Consider the following 17,451-nt stretch of genomic DNA (forward strand, 5'->3'; position numbering starts at 1 on the left):
ATGAGGTGAAAGCGACCCCAAATCTTCCTAATCCTAATTCAACATCTTAAGCATTACATTACATTCTACTGCTGTCTTAGATAAAAGACAACATTTGCTTTTTCTCTCAAACTATCAGTGAGGGGATTGGGGTGGAGGCAAAGAAATCTTATCTTTTTTTCATATTTGTATTAGGAATAAGAACATGCGGTGAAAGAGATGGGAGCAGGTAGGGCAAAGAACAGGAAAGATGCAAAGGATTTGCTCAGTCCAGATACTGCAGTTATCATAACTGAAACGTAATTGTGACCATTCTTTGCTCTGGCAGACCGACCCTTGGGTTAATTTGCCACGTGCAGGAATCTCCTTTTGCATTTCTGTTTACAGCCTATAAATTATTTGCAGTGGGATAGAAAATCATTGCTTCTGCAATACAGGGTAGAAATACTAATCAAAGTTACTAGGTAAATGTATTTTTAAGTGCTAGTCAAACTCTACTTCCTCTAACCTAATGCCCTTCAGAAGTGATGGGGGCTTCAACTAACAAAACATCCAGGCTGTATAACTCTGAAGAGATGTATCAATGCAATAAGGACCAAAAGCCAGAAAAATAAACCTATTTTACTTGATTGAGTGCAAAATGCAAAACATTAAAGTAACTTCTCTACATAGAGTCAGAATCTGAACCCGGGACTTCTTCCACAGCTCATTTTTTTTGGCCACTGGATGACTTCACATAGTATTGGAAAGATATTCATGGGGGGAAGTAGTTATGAACAGTGTCACCTTGGGAAGCATATTTTTTTTAAAATAATACATTGTTGTTGTTGTTGTTGTTATTATTATTATTATTATTAAATTGATCCCAAGAATTGGATTAATATCCATCTCTAAATGATTTTATTGAGTCCCACTGACTCAACAAATAATGGATCCTTGTTAGAAAAACTGTAAGCAGCTTGCATTGACCCAAGAAATCCCCACCTAGTGACAGTAGCCCCATTTCCCAGATTTAGCATTAAATTGCAAATCAGCTGCAGTTGGTTAGATGAATCAGCTTCAACCCAGTTTAAAATTAAGCAGGCAAGTGTATTCCAATTTTGGATAGAGTTCCTTGTTTTGTTTTATTTTGTATTAATATTATTATTTTGTGACAACACCTACAGCATCACATACAGTCAGGCATTTTGTGCATGTCTAAGGATGTCCATAAGCCATCTTTGGATTATTATTTTTTAAAGCTCAGGACTACTTTGCATTCCAGGTAGTGATATATATATACAGATGTAGCTAAGAAATAATGTATTATATGTAGAAAAATACCAAGTTATTTGCGTGCAGTGGGTCCTTACTTGGTTCCAATCCTTGACCGGAAGGAATACTGCATGAACCAAACCTTTGTCTTTGTACCGAACAAACCTGTGTGTACACAATCCACACCCATTTGCAGAGCACAGGCACTTTCAGTGTGTGTTCTAGCACACATTGCCACTCACACAGCACCGCCCCCTCACGCCTCCCCCCTCCTCGCCCTCTCTCTCTGTGCCCCTCCCCTCCCTCCTTTCTATTTCTCGGCTGCTCTCTTCCCCCCTCCATTGCAGATCTCCTTTCTTCTTCCAAAGGAAAGGTTCCCCCCCACCCCCACCCTTCCAGCCCTGCTCCAGGGGGGACTGAGAAGTGGCTTCTTGCAGTAGGCAGCCCTCCCAGACTCACCACTATGGCCCCCCTGGGGGATGATGTCTGAGTCCTTGTGGACAGCGCTCTCCAATTTCTCTATGCCCGATTTCCTTGACAGCAACATGTTTCGCCGCACGAAAAGGTAACCCCCCCCAAAACTGGTACCGAGTGGGAAAGGGAGCGTTGGCCTCCATCCCTCGTCTTCTCCATCTATTGCTAGCCCCTCCCCATTCTCCCCTCTGTCTCTCTTCTTCCATCCTGTCACTTTCTTCCCCGCTCCTTCTCCTGCTCTCCATCTCTCTCCCCCCCCCCCATTATTTTCCTCCCCTTACTCCTGCGGCATCCTCCTTGATTTTCTGCCTTGAAACTCACAGACTCTAAAGCTATTTGTATCTCTGGCGGGTGGTAGGGTGTGTGTGATTTTTTTCCCCCTCCCTGCAAATCCTGACCAGGCAGCCCGGGATCCCTGGGGAGGACTCTCTGGGGTGGGGTGGGGTGGGGGGTCTGCAGTGGCTGGTGGGGATGTGGCGCAGTCCCTAGACTAGGGGTTGGGGGAAGGGCTTGTGAAGAATAGGATGCCATGGCAACAGCCAGGCAATGTATATGAATGGCTACCCAGCCTATGTTCTTTCTCTTCGTCTGTCCTTCTCTGCACCTTTCTGCCCCATCATCTGAAATCCTTTGCTCTGTGACCTGCGTACGGGTGCTGAAAAGCCAGAGGGGGAACCTGAGGACGGTGGGGAGACTAGGGAAGGAACTGGGGGGAGGTTGAGAGTACATGGGATATTACGGGGGGTGGGGGAGGAAGGGCTGAATGGATGGAGAGATGCAGAGCCAAAGGCATTTTACTGTTGATTTAGAAAGATGGGTGCCTGGCGACTGAAAGGGGGGGGGGAGTCAGGTGTGTCATTTGGGCTTCTCCTCTTCATCATTTATTTATTTATCATTAGATTTACATGCTGCCCTTCTCCAGGCGACATCATGCTCATGCTGCTACAACTGGCACTTTAAAATGTGACATAGGTTCTGGAGCAGTTGGAGGTGATTGTCTGGAAAACCATTTAAAGCAACACGGACTCTTCCTCCTCCCATTCACCACAATAAATGATAACTGCTGTAGAGCAATAATGCGGTTCCAATTTGGATGGGAAGGCAGTGGTGGGTGAAGCCTGGGCATCGGTGCAGATGCCACGCTTCTAATGTGCACTATGCTCCTAATGCAACGCAACTGCAGGATTGCTAGGCTGCAGAGCTGCATTCTTATCTCTGCAGGTCTCTAAGGATTGTGGCACAGCTAATGTTTGCATTCAGGTCTCCCTGCTGTGCTAACATTCTAGACATTTACATATTTCCACTGGAGAGGTTCAGCTAACTGTGCCTCAGCTATCTCTTTGTAGAGAGAACAGGCCCTTTGTTTAAACAATGATCATTAGAAGGATGGGTTTAGTCTTAATAACTCAATAAAAAGATAAGATGGGAAAGTGGACATATGAAGGAGATACACATGTCTTGTGTATTGACATAGATGTATAGGTATAACCTCAGCTAGTGTCCAGGTGGTTTATAATAACTCTTTGCATGGAACTACAATAGGCTTTTTTAAAGCACATAATTTCTGGGAGACTTAAACAGCCCAATATTTGTAGCAAAGAAGGGAGCTGAACTGGAGAGAGACAGAGAAATACCCTTTGCCCCATTGCTCCATCTATAGGAAAGCTAAGTTCTAGGTTATTCAAGAATTACTTTATTTGAAGAATATTCCTAATTTGTTAAAAATTCCCTCATATTTTTATCCCTTTCTTCCTTTGAGGAATACTGGGAAGCGTTTGTAAGGATTATTTCTCAATAGATTGACCAAGTGGGATAGATTGAGAATTGAAAGACTTAATAATTAAGCAGGAATCCAACTGTAGTTTGGGCACTGGAGCTGGAAAAACTATTTCAGAAAACAGTTCCTGTTACTTTCTAAATCTTGGCTATGACTTATTTAAGTGTTTGGAGAAATAGGTGCAAATTAAAGGCTAGCCCAAATTTAATAGTCACAATCACCTCCCTTGTTCATTTTTCTAGTTTTCTTTAATTTGGTGTCCGGATATATTTAACATACTGTAGTGGCATACATCCAGAACAAATGCTTTCTACCTTGTACAACAACAACATCCGTATGGTATTCACTAAGGCGGCCTGATTTTTCTTCACCTTTCCATGCAAGACTGAAAAGAAATGCAACTCCTTTAGTAACCATCATTATCATGTCTTTCTCCTCAAAAAAAGAATTGGGCTTCTTCTTGCAAGAATTTGATCTACTTCTTCATAATCATTTTCAAAATTATCACAGTCCTGGTTGGATCACCCTCATTAGCCAAAATCTCTATTGGGCACCAGGACTAGAAAAATTAAAGAATAAATAGCTTATATGCAGTTGTTCTTACTCCCATATGAAAGGGTTGGCATCCCATAATTAGGCTGTAAAGGTCCAAATTATAGATGGAAACAGACAGATGCATGGATGGACATAGAAAGCCACCTCTGCCTCTAGAGCAGTGTTTCCCAACCTCGGCCACTTGAAGATATCTGGACTTCAACTCCCAGTTGAAGTCCAAATATCTTCAAGTGGCCGAGGTTGGGAAACACTGCTCTAGAGGTCATCTGGAATGTTGCAATCCAGATAGGGAATGCCCATAAAGTATTTCCCAGTACTTAATTACCTATATATTGTAGTCCTATAAATGAGCATGAAACATAAATTGAAACATAAATTAAAATCAATTTTGGAATAAAAATTCTGGATACAGCAGTATGAAGAATGAGAAGGGACCTCCAATTCACACATCCTGTTTGTTAAAAAACCCAGTCCCACTGCTCTTTTGCATATGCATGGTCTGATACCAGAACAAGCCAGCTGCGCCCTTTTTAAAGCACTATGGAAATTCTGAATATGAATTGTAAACACATAATCATATTTACTTCCAGATATGCAAACAAAGTGTCCTCTCTTCAAAGAAGGGTTCACTGTTATGTCTCAAGTGCTCACTTTTTATATATAAATATGCCAAATTTTTATGATAATTTCTTTCAGGGGCCCTTAGAAAGTTCAACAAAAATAAAATAAATAAAAACCAATAATTATGTTGGTATGTAATCAGTAAAAGTAATTTAAAACAGTAAGGTTCTAGCATGGGACTTCTGGGACTGAGGCTTTTGGAAGAGACATTGCCCTGAAGATGAACTTTCCAAATTATTTCAAAGTTTAATTCATCTTTCTCAGTGGAGACAGCTATGAATCATGATGTGAAATCACAAAATGATTCATTATATGGTATGTAAGTAACATCTTAAGAAATTAAGTGAGGAACCAGTTTAGTTCACCAGCCTCACTATTTCTTCTATTTAAGTGACCAGTAGCATCCTTTCAGACTAAGAAATTTATTAAAATTCATACGCTCACTTGATAAGGTGCGTGGCTTGGTTCTTCCTACATTGTGTTTTATGAAGCATGTAAATTTGTACAAGAGTTACTATAAGTTGGATATCTTCGATAATCAAAGGTTACATGTGAATCTCCTGTTTTTGAAAGCTCAACTGAAAACTGAAATTTGAGGGACTGCTTCTCCCCAGTTACATCCGCTCTTCTCATCAAACAGGGCAAGAGAGGCACACTTCAGGCCCTGTCTTTCAGGGAATCACACTGGGTAGGGCTGAGGAGCAAGCCCTCTCTGCTGTTGCACTCACCTTATGGTACATTCTCCCCCCCCCCCCACTCACCCTGAAATGAGGCCAGCCTCATCCATCCAGGATGGATGAAGTCCCTCAAGACTTGACTTTGTCATCAGTCCTGTGGGTCTCAACAGACAGTGAGATTTTGAGGTGATTCTATTGATGATCAAATCTCGTTTGCTTTTTTATTAAAAAATGACTGTGCTTCACATGTTTATTGTTTTTATTTTAGTCTCTTCTTATGAGATGGACAGTCTTATAAATTTGATTGATAAATAGATGATAGAGAGACAGACAGACAGACAGATTCCCAAGAATTATATGGAAATGGATTTCTTTCATTTTCTTCCAAATGCCATTTTTTAAAACTTCCCAATCTGCCCAAGTTCTTGGATTTCTTAACTAGAGCTACAGAGTATAATATCAGGTTTTGAACTAGGCCCGCAAAAATACATAATTCAAAATAAAACGGTTAATAATAATGACGTTTGGTTAGACCAGTGATGGCGAACCTATGGCACACCTGCCACAGGTGGCACCCGAGCCATATCTGAGGGCATGCAGGGTGTTGTCCTATGTCAGCCCTGTGCCCCATGCGCGCGCTGGCACACTGATCTTCAGCCTACTTTTTGGCCGATTTCACTCTCCCCAGGGTTCAGGAAAGCCTCCTGAATCCTGGGTTGATGAAAAATGGCTTTCCTGAACCCTGGGGAGAGCGAAAAACAGCTCAAGGAAGCTACTGGACATCCTGAGGCTTCAGTAAGGTCTGTGTGCATGCACGGGATAGAGTAGTGGGAGGGAAGGCATTGCATTATGGGTGTGGGCACACACACACAATATCACACATGTAATGTCCAGGAGCTTTCACTCAGGTCTTCTTTCAACAGGGGGCACAGTGCTATCTCCTGATTGGCTACCTGTTTGACAGCTCCCTATATAAAGAGCTGTCAAACAAAACCTCATATTGCCATCAGCTAAGAGTGTGCGTGTGTTAGCAGCAACCCTTTTGGCAACCTGTTAGCTATTTTGTAAGAATAAAGAGAGCTGTTAGCACAGAAGCTTGGATTGCCTCAGGCATTGACCACTATTCTGGGATTGGAATACTGGCAACGAAGGTGAGCGATCTCTGAGCTGAGGCACTAGAGTGGGAGCTGAGTCACTAAAGAGCTGATTGTCACTAGATGAGGCACGAAATCACCTCACCTCAGATAGTCTTCAATGATAACTTTAGCGGTTTTCAATAATGTGTGGAGATGTGGGAGTCATATATCAACCATTTTGAATGTTTCCTGGTGGCCAATGATTACACAAGGCTCTCAAGCAGCAGGTAAATGACATTTTTTTCTTAATTTATGTGTGACAGATGTTTAATATTGCAAGCATGCTCCTCGCACCTCAGGAAGTGCACAAGGTTCCCTGGGACATTTTCAGCAAGCTGAAGAGTCACTATGTGCCTGCCCCATCCAGAGTTGCCTGTCGTCATGCTTTCCACCATTGTTATCAACAGGAGGGCGAATCAATTAACAATTATATGGCCACCCTGTACTATCAGTTTCATGATCTTGATGAGGTTTTATTAGACCAGGATCTACATACGCAACACTGTCTCCTGACAAAAGCAGATCTGACACTCAAGTCTGCCCTTGATGAAGCCAGGTCTATGGAGCTGTCCAATAGGTCAATGGAAGAAATGCAAATCAGAAGTCTTCCACAAACATTTGGGAAGCCTGCCAGTGTCCATTGCGAAGAGGCCAGCCCTGAAGACACACTGGATGATGACTTAGGTAAACCAGTTGAAGCCAGGATGTGGCAAGGTTTGGCTGGGTAAGCAAATTTTGGGGCAGCCTCTTTCTGCAGGATGTGGGAGAAGGCATGCTAGGGCAGATTGCCAATTCAGGACTGCAACCTGTCTCAGATATGGTAAAACAGCGACATTGCTTGGGTGTGTAAAGGAGCACAGACAGATGGCAGCCTCCCAGTTGACCGACGTTATAAGAAAAGGCAGACCCAACAAGGTCGATATAGGCAGGGAGAGGATTTTCTCCGTACTGAAGGAGCGGGTCCAGTAGTCACATGGATTGCTCATGTCCAATCCGGTGGAACTGAGCCTAGTGTTAAAAAAGCTTGCTGGATCCGCCCCTTCCCCAGAATTCGCTCAGTTCTCGCATCCAGCGGAATCTATGTGAATAGCTCGTTCATCACTAACACCTTCCCTTCGTTCTATCCTTCAAACAGCAAGAGATCCTTTCTATTGAATTTCGGGACTTGCTAATTAACGCCAGCCATCTGCGGCTCGGCTTTTCTCTCAGGGGAGAAGTAGCGGTTTAGCCTCCGCGGCTCCTCTCGCCGCTGGCTATTCCTGCTGCCGTTTTGGGTTATTTACAATCCTTCGGCCTGGAGGTCATTAGGCAAGTCTATTTATTTATTTATTACCTTTAAAGGGCTTTACCTCCCGCGGTGTGAGACGCTTCTTTCTCAGTCTCCTGGACTTAGTCGGCCGTTTCTTTTAAAAATTTTACGGAACGGTTTCGTTTTTGGCGCGAAGGCCTTCGCGCCCTGTAATTTAGTACCTCGTGTTGGCCTCCTGCCGGCCGTTGGTGCTTCAGTCCGCCGCCTGGATCCCGGAGTGGGCTTTGAGACGCTCAGGCTTAATTCTCCACCGGCCAGACCTCCAACCAGGGTGCCTTGGTTACTTTAATTGAAGTTTAGGGAGGCTGGCCACGCTGTATTTGGGAACACGAACTCTGGGTTTGCCCAGATTGCTCTCAAGTCGCAGCAGCTCCGAGGCCTAGGAGCAGGATCCCACTCCTCTTGGGAAAGCTTGGAATTCTTCTCCCCCCTAAAAATCAGATTTCTTTTGGCTCAAGCCTTGTCTTCTGTAGATTGTCAGACTATGGCTTCCTTTCCCAAGAGAGGCACCACTCAGGGTCCCAGAGAGGCCAGGCCTACAGGTCATGAGATAACCAGTATCCCCCAGGCCTCGGCCCCCTCTTCTGCCATAGCCCGTCCCTTGACCAGAACCACCAAGGCTGAGAAGAGAAGGGACCAAGCCCTACAAAAAATTCATGATAAATCTGCTAAACGCTTGAAAGTGCAGGCCCAAGTGCTCAGCAGTCTTGACCCCCCAGAGGCTCCTAATCTGCCTCTCTCTGGTGTCACTGTGTTATCTCTGGATGAGCCAAACCTAGACAGACCCCAACCTAATCTATGGGGCTTAGGTCCAGAGGAACCAGATATCGTTGAAGACTCTTCCCAGCCAGGAACCTCTCAGGCCATCAGAGATTCTTCTGCCACTCCTGCTGATATTTCTAGTCTCCCTCCAGAGTTCCAATCTATTTTCTCTGTGTTGTCCAAGGCCATTGATGCCAAGCTCTCTGCCATCAATGTGCCCTCTTTACCTCTTCCTCTTCCTCGTCCCCCCCGTCCCCTGAATTCTCCTCCAGCGGTCAGAGCTCCTATTCAGGAAGAATCAGATTCTTCTCAGGATGATTATGATCAGGATATGGAAGAGGATGAGGATCCATGTCAAGGCCTCTCGGACGATGAGGAATCCCAAATCAAGGTTCCTTCTCCAGTTACTATTTTTCCCTCTCAATTGTTCAAATCTCTCCTTCTCAAGGCTAGAGTTTCCACAGGGCTAGCGGCACAAGAGAAGCAGGCCACTACATCCACTGAACCTCCGGAGGAGAACTTACCCTACTTCACAGAGGAACAGGAGGATAACGAGGTAATTCCTATGCCAAAATTGTTTAAAGATGCTTTGCTTAAGCAGTGGGAGTTTCCAGCATTGGGGCTTAACCCCACCACCAAAGACAAAAGATTGTATAAATTATCCCCTTCTTATGAAGATCTCTTATCCTGTCCTAAGCCTGATGAACCGGTCAAAACCCTACACTCTGCGGCTGCAGTTCCAGGCGAAGCAGAAGAGGTTCTCCGTCCAGAGGACAAGAGGATTGAACAGATGCTCAAGAGAGGGTTCACCGCAGATTCCTGGGCTATTAAAAGCTCCGCATCTGCTTCCTTTTTTTCTAGAGCCATGCTCCTATGGCTTCGTCAACTTCAACAACATATTCCTCCCGATGACTCAAGAGGTCAACAGGACTTCAACAAGGTATTTGCGGCCGCCCAATACGTGGCTGATGCCACGCTGCAATCCACCAGATTCGCAGCCAAGTCCATTGCGGCCTCCACAACGGCCAGAAGACTCCTATGGCTTCGCCCATGGCAGGCAGGAGTACGTCAGAAGTGGCAGTTAGCCTTAGGTCCATTAAAACGCGACCTCCTATTTGGAGATCTCCTAGATCCACTCCTAACTGAAACCACGGACAAGAAAAAAGTATTGGGCCCGACTACCAAAAAGACCACCAAAACGCAGTCCTTTCGTCGCCCGGGGCGCCAACAAGATCAGGCGCCCACTTACCAGAGGAATCCAGGTCAGTACTCCCCTCGTTTTCGTTCCCAAGGTAGGAACTCCAGGGGTAAAGGATACCGATACCAGAGAGGAGCGTCCTCTAACAGGGCTTCTAAAAAGCCTAGATGGTAATCCCCCTTCGGTCCCCATAGGGGGGCGCCTGGCTTACTTCTCCTCTAGCTGGCGCCAATCTTCCAAGGACCCCTGGGTCATTGATACAGTTCAAAAAGGTCTCCTTTTAGAGTTTATTTCTTCTCCCCCTAAACGTTTTATTTCCTGTCCCTCTCCCAGTACTCCCTCTGCTCATACCCGGATGGAGGAAGCCATCTCCCATTTATTATCTATTAGAGCCATCCAGCCGGTCCCCTCCGGTCAGAGAGGCCGGGGTTTTTACTCCATCCTCTTTATGGTCCCTAAGACCTCCGGAGGTTGGAGAGCTATCTTGGACCTCAAAAGGCTGAATTTATTCATCAAATATAGAAAGTTCAAGATGCATTCCCTGTCATCTATCTTAGCCGCTATTCATCCGGGGGACTTCATGGCTTCCTTAGACCTCACGGAGGCCTACCTCCATATCCCCATTGCCAAATGCCACAGAAAATTCTTACGTTTCTCCTTCCAGGGCAGACATTTCCAGTATAGGGCTATGCCATTTGGTCTCTCCTCGGCCCCTAGAGTCTTCACAAAGCTTTTGGGGTCCTTGGCGGCCTATATCCGGGCCAAGCCCATCCACATTTTATGTTATTTAGATGATATTTTAGTTCATGGAAATTCTCTAGAGGAAGTAAAGGTAAACCTTTCTGTCACCATGTCAGTTTTACAGACCCATGGCTTTTCCATTAACTTTGACAAAAGCCACCTTCAGCCTTCTACTTCCATATTGCATCTGGGATCTATCATTAATTCAGAATCCTCCCAAGTTTTCCTCTCCCCTGAGAGGAAACATAATATAGGGGAGTTGATTTCTCGCATTTTACCCCTGCAATCAGTCTCCATAGTCACCTTGTCCTCCCTTTTGGGTAAAATGGTGTCGTGCATAGGCATCATTCCCTGGGCTCGTCTCCATGCCAGGGAACTACAGTGGCTTCTATTACCTTTTCAGAGATCGGGGCTCAGCAACTCAAGTCGTCGCATTGCCATCCCATCGATGGTTCGCAGATCTTTCAGATGGTGGATGTCTCCGGCCATGGACAAAGGATCCCCTTTCAGGTGCCCGGACCAATTTGTCATCACCACAGATGCCAGCCTATCAGGATGGGGCGCCCATGCCCAGGGGATGATAGCCCAGGGCACGTGGTCTCCGGAGGAAGCTTCCAGGCCAATCAATTGGCTAGAATTAAGAGCCGTATCCCTGGCTCTAAAATAGTTCAAGCATCGCATCCCCAACCGGCACGTTCTCATTCTCACCGACAACATAGCCACAAAAAGCCACATCTGCAGACAGGGGGGCACGAGATCCAAGGCTCTCATGAGGGAGGCCCTCAAGTTAGGCCTTTGGGCAGAAAAACACCTTCAGTCGCTCCTAGCCGATCACATCTCGGGGAGCCTCAACGTCCAGGCGGATTGGCTCTCTCGAGCAACGATAGACCCAGGAGAGTGGAATCTCCATCAAGATCTGTTCCATCAAATCAGCCTCAGATTCGGCCTACCAGTGCTGGATCTCTTTGCGACCGAAGCGAATGCCCAACTCCCTCGATTCTTCTCCAGGTTTCCATCCCCGGGAGCAGAAGCAACCAATGCCCTCAGGAGCCCCTGGCCTCCAGGACTCCTGTATGCATTCCCTCCAATTCCAATTCTTCCGGACGTGATTCACAAGGTCCTCATCGAGAGGGCCCGAGTAATCCTAATCGCCCCTCATTGGCCCCGCCGGCCCTGGTTCGCGGATCTCCAACAGCTGTCCGTCCAGGACCCCTGGCGACTCCCCGTTTCGGGGGATATGCTACGGCAGGGGGCCTCATTCCATCCAGACCCGGAGTGGTTCCACCTCACCGCCTGGCTGTTATCAGGAGAGACTTAGAACTGCGTGGACACGACCCCGACACAGTGGAGGTCATCTTAAAGGCCAGAAGAGGTTCGACCAATCGAATCTACGACCATACATGGTCCAAGTTTCACCAGTGGTGTCTACAGGAAGGTCTTTCTCCCCTGTGCATTCCCATACACAGGATCATTTCCTTCCTTATGCAAGGTTTCCATCAAGGCCTTTCCACCAGTACTCTCCGTCGTCATCTGGCGGCCATTTCCTCTGTCCTAGCAGGGCCCCGCAGACAGCCTCTCCGGTCCTTCCCAGAAGTTCAGGAATTCCTCAAAGGTATAGCCAACCTCAGACCTTCTAAGGTCCACAGATATCCTTCCTGGGATTTGCCACGGGTTCTCCATTCCCTCACGCAGGTACCCTACGAACCCCTAAAATCTGCGTCCCTCAGGTACCTATCCTTTAAGGTAGCATTCCTGGTGGCAATTACCTCTGCCCGACGCATTTCGGAGTTGGCAGCCCTTTCAATCAGGCAGGACCTCTGCCAATTCCATCAGGACAAGGTAGTCTTACGACTGGACCCCACCTTCTTACCTAAGGTCAGTTCCATGTTCCACAGAACCCAAGATATTGTCTTACCTTCCTTCTGCCTCCAACGGGACCATCCTTTGGCAATTAGATGGCACACCCTGGACCTCATTAGAGCGCTCAGGATCTATATCCAACGCACAGCACCCTTTCGGAGGTCGGAAGCACTTTTTGTAGCCTATCACCCCAGAGTCATGGGGGCCAAAGTGTCTTCAACAGTGATAGGCCGTTGGATCAGAGGGACTATCTCTAAGGCCTACGAGTCGGCCTCCCTCTCAGTTCCAAAGAACATCACAGCGCATTCCACCAGGAGCGCAGCCACTTCGGCCGCTTGGGCGACTCAAGCTCCGTTGGAGGAGGTCTGCAAAGCAGCCACTTGGGCCTCGCCAAATTCCTTCATCAGGCACTACAAGATTGATTCTTACGCCTCAGCGGACTCTGCCTTCGGCAGAAGGGTACTCCAATCCGTTATCTCTCACGATAGCAATCTAATCCCACCCTAGGGACCAATCTATTGGGTATGTCCCATGTGACTGCTGGACCCGCTCCTTCAGTACGGAGAATAGGCGTTGATTGCTTACCTGAACGCCTCTTCTCATACGGTGAGCGGGTACAGCAGTCACTTCCCGCCCTTGTATGTGTCTTCTATACCTTCTATAACCTTTCTTTCCTCTAACAATGAGAGTTGAACACTAAAGAGCTTCACATCTGAGCCTAGTCTACGGATTCGCGAATTCTGGGGAAGGGGCGGATCCAGCAAGCTTTTTTAACACTAGGCTCAGTTCCACCGGATTGGACATGAGCAACCCATGTGACTGCTGTACCCGCTCACCGTACGAGAAGAGGCGTTCAGGTAAGCAATCAACGCCTATTTTCACCAAATGGAATGATCTAATAGAAATAGTGATTGATCAAATTGATTATTCTCTTAAGGATAAAATATTTGTGGCAGTCCACATTTAGGGGAAGCCATGTTCTATGGAAATAGACACCAGGTCAACTATGTCTGTCTTATCTTGGAGTACTGTAAAAGGATGAAAGCCTAACCTAGCTAAGAATTGGTTGAAACCCTGTAATTTGAGATTGAAGGATTTTCAGTGAAACCCCCTCCCAGTGCTAGGTATCCTTCAAACAGTTCCAGGGTCAGTTTGCAGTGATCATAATAGATGGCCCCAGGTCCAGTTTATTGGGGTTAGATTGGTTTGATGCCTTAGGTTGGGAATTAAAGGTAAAAACCAAATTAACAGCAGCCCCAAAATGGAAATATTGACCAAGGAATTACCTAGAGATGGAACTTTGGAGGTGTATAAGGGGATACCCATTTCATTCAATTTGGACCCTAGAATAGCTCCCATATGGCTTAAGCCGCAGAGTGTTGTTTGCACTCAGGCTAAAAGTTGACACAGAATTTGATAAGTTAATAGCGCAGGAAGTCTTAGAACCCATAGATCACACGCAATGGGAGACCCCCATAGTGACCCACATGAAGGCAGACGGGTCAGTACGAATATGCATGGATTATACATGTACGATTAATCGTGCATTACAGCATAGCACACTGATGGTGAACCTATGGCACAGGTGCCACAGGTGGCATGCAGAGCCATTTCTGTGGGCTGTTGCCCTAGCTCAGCTCCAATGTGCCTGTGTGTGCTGGCCAGCTGATTTTTGGCTCACACAGAGGCTCTGGGGGGCATTCTTGGTTTCTAGAGTGCCTCCGGGGGGATGGGGGAGGGCATTTTTATTCTCCCCTGTCTACCGGAAACCTTTGGAGCCTGAGGAGGGTGAAACACGAGCCTATTGGGCCCACCAGAAGTTGGGAAACAGGCCATTTCTGGCCTCCAGAGGACCAAGGGGAGTGGGGGACACCCTCCCCCAGGCATTGAATTATAGGTGTGGGCACTCACACATGCATGATAGCGCACACACACACTGTTTTGGCACCCAAGGAGAAAAGGGTTCACTATCACTGGCATAGCGCATAACCTGTCCCAGTGGTGCAGCACTTCTAACACTCATTAGGAACCGGTAAGGTCTTTGCAAAGCTTGACCTAGCTCAAGCTTATCAACAGTCCAAACTATAGTCACCCATAGAGGAGCATTTAGATATAAGAGGTTCCAATTTGGGGTCAGCTGCATCCCAGGAGTTTTCCAAAGCTTAATGGAAAGAATATTGCAGGACATATCAGGTGTCGTCCCCTATTTTGATAACATCCTGGTCTCTGCAATCACCCATGCCAAGCTAATGTGCTGTCTTCACTCCATACTGAAATGACTACAAAATGCTGGGCTTAAGTTTAAAAATTGAAGTGTCATATAGCGGTGCCACAGGTGGATTTTTTAGGATATCTCTTGGACGAGGTTGGCCTGCACCCAACCAAAGCAAAAATCCAAGCTGTTCAACAAGACCCAGCACCTGAGAATAAAACTGAACTGCAGGCCTTCCTGGGATTGCTGAACTTTTACAATATTTTCCTACCTCATAAGGCATCTGTGGCTGAACCCCTGCATCACCTGCTACATTGTTCGGCCAAATGGCTATGGGGTAAAACAGAAGAAGTGGCTTTTCTGGCTGTTAAAGTTCTACTAACACCCATCCATGTTCTCTATCAATATAGTGAGGACTTGCCAGTAGTTCTAGCTTGAGATGCTTCCCCATTTGGAATAGGAATGTTTCTTAGCCATCAGCTACCTTTGGGAATTGAGGCGCCCATAACTTTCTTCTCCAGAACACTTTCTCCTGCCAAACACAATTATTGTCAATTGGACAAAGAGGTGTTGGCTATCATGGTCGAAATTAAAAGGTTCCACAAGTATCTCTATGGACACCATTTCTCCCTTGCCACCAATCACAAGCCTCTCTTAGAACTTTTGGTGGGTGACAAACAAAATCCCAAGTCTTATCTCCTCATCTCACAAGGTAGTCGATTTTCCTTGCTGCCTATGACTATACATTGTTCTACCAGGCAGCAAAGAACTTTGGCCATGTCAATACCTTGAGTCGCTGCCTGTTACCAATTCCTATCATTGATCCAGTCCCAGCCTCTAGCACATTGCTGATTGACACTCTGCAACTGCCAGGCCCCGCTGCTGATGTTGCCAGATTCACCACCTTGGACAGATGCTGACAAAGGTTGCAGAGGAATACCCCAGGAGTTTAAACCATACGCCAAAATGAATTGTCCACCCAACGGGGATGTCTGCTATGGGGTACTAGAGTGATAATCCCTCTCCCCTTAAGGAGCGATGTATTATCCCTATTACATGATAGTTACCCAGGTATTGTGTGCATGAAAGTGTTCGAGCATAGTTATGCTTGGTGGCCCAATATAGATGATGAGTAGCTCACTGTGTGTCAAAGTGCCCCTTATATCAGAAATTTAGACCCCCTTCCATCGGAAGCCCTGGTGAAGAACTGGGAACTTCTGAAGGCTCCCTGGGCACAGATCCACATTGATCTTGCTGGGCCATATAAAGGGCAAATATTTTTAATTGTGGTTGACGCATTTTCTAAGTGGGTAGAGGTTGTCCTAATGCTATCGATGATAGCAGATGCTGTGATTAAGGCACTTGGAAAACTATTCGCGTGACGTTCCATGGTCTACCTGCTCTAGTAGTTTCCTATAATGGGCCACAATTTCTGGGTGCTCCTCCTCACTTTTTAATAGGCCTAGGCATCTGGCACACTCTTGTGGCTCCGTTCCATCTCCAAGGGAATGGACTAGCTGTTGGATCTGTCAAAAAAGCATTAAGCAGAATGAGTCTGGGGGATTGGCCAGCCAAGATAGACAAGTATCTGCTAGCTCAGCATGCCACACCTTGCCCATCTACCAATATGAGTCCAGCAGAATTACTTATGGGGCGTAAACTCAGAACCCCATTAGACCAGTTGCACCTGGAGTATGCTCCCAAAAAACCCCTAGAATCTGCCTAAGGGGTTCCATGTGGGAGCAGGAATATGCCAGAAATTAGACAGGCAGCCCTTTGTGGTTACCAGGGTCAGTTGCAAGGGTCACGGGGCCTTGCTCCTATGAAATTCAACTTGAGGATGGTCGGGTCTGGAGATGTCACTTGAACCAGCTACGAGGGTGGAAAAACATACTGCCAACATCCTGAGTATGAGGGCCCCCTGCCCAACATCTGCCAATGATCACCTGCCAGATCCTCTGACCAATCCCACCAAGGACCCCGAGGAATGAGCAATAGATTTACCTGCAGTTCCAGTCCTCAGTGCGGTGAAGGAGATGGCATAGTTCCCGATAGAAGAAAAAGGTCAACAGGCCCAATCTCACTCTTTGCCCACTAAAGTCATACTGGGACAAAAAGGAAAAGGAAATGGCTGGAAATTATGGTATGTCTGGCTAACAAGTGGTATCTTGACTTTTAGAAGTATCGTTTGATATAAAGCAACAATTTGGATGCCCGTTAGTTCTTTTTTTCAGAGTCTATGCCTCTATTTGAAAGTATAATAATAATAACAACAACAACAACAACAACAACAACAACAACAGTTGTTGGAAGGGACCTTGTTGGTCTTCTAGTCCAACCCCCTTCTTAGGCAGGAAACCCTACACCACTTCAGACAAATGGTTATCCAACATCTTCTTAAAAATGTCCAGTGTTGGTGCATTCACAACTTCTGGAAGCAAGCTATTCCACTGATTGTTCTAACTGCCAGGAAATGTCTCCTCAGTTCTAAGTTACTTCTCTCCTTGATTAGTTTCCACCCAATGCTTCTTGTCCTACCCTCAGGTGCTTTGGGTAATAGTTTTCCCTCTTCTTTGTGGTTTGCTCAAGCCAAGTTTAACTTAGAGAGAGATTCATTTCTGAGAATGTTTCTTACCCATATTATTGTGTTTCTTTTAATATTAGCTATGCTATACATCCTTTTTATGTATAACACAGGTAGTTCTCAACTTACAACCCAGTTTTTTAGTGGCCATTTAAAGTTCCAGAAGCAATGAAAAAGATGACAGTTTTTCATAGTTATGGCTATTGCAGCACCTTCCTGGTAATGTGATCAACATTAAAATACTTGGTAACTGACATGTATTTATTATGGTTGCAGTGCTCCGGTGTTATGCAATCATCTTTTGCAACTCTC

The 17,451-nt window shown here is 46.0% G+C and overlaps 1 protein-coding gene across 1 annotated transcript in view; it reads left to right on the forward strand.

Moving 5' to 3' along the window:
* Positions 1-1,712: 1,712 nt before the first annotated feature.
* MAST1 (microtubule associated serine/threonine kinase 1) overlaps positions 1,713-17,451 on the forward strand; it is a 59,871-nt gene continuing 44,132 nt past the window's right edge. The window contains exon 1 of the mRNA XM_070741490.1: positions 1,713-1,798. Coding sequence (XP_070597591.1) covers positions 1,713-1,798 — 86 coding nt within the window. The remainder of the gene's footprint in view (positions 1,799-17,451) is intronic.

Source organism: Erythrolamprus reginae, chromosome 2 (assembly GCF_031021105.1).
Source record: "Erythrolamprus reginae isolate rEryReg1 chromosome 2, rEryReg1.hap1, whole genome shotgun sequence".
Taxonomy (NCBI): Eukaryota; Metazoa; Chordata; class Lepidosauria; order Squamata; family Dipsadidae; genus Erythrolamprus; species Erythrolamprus reginae.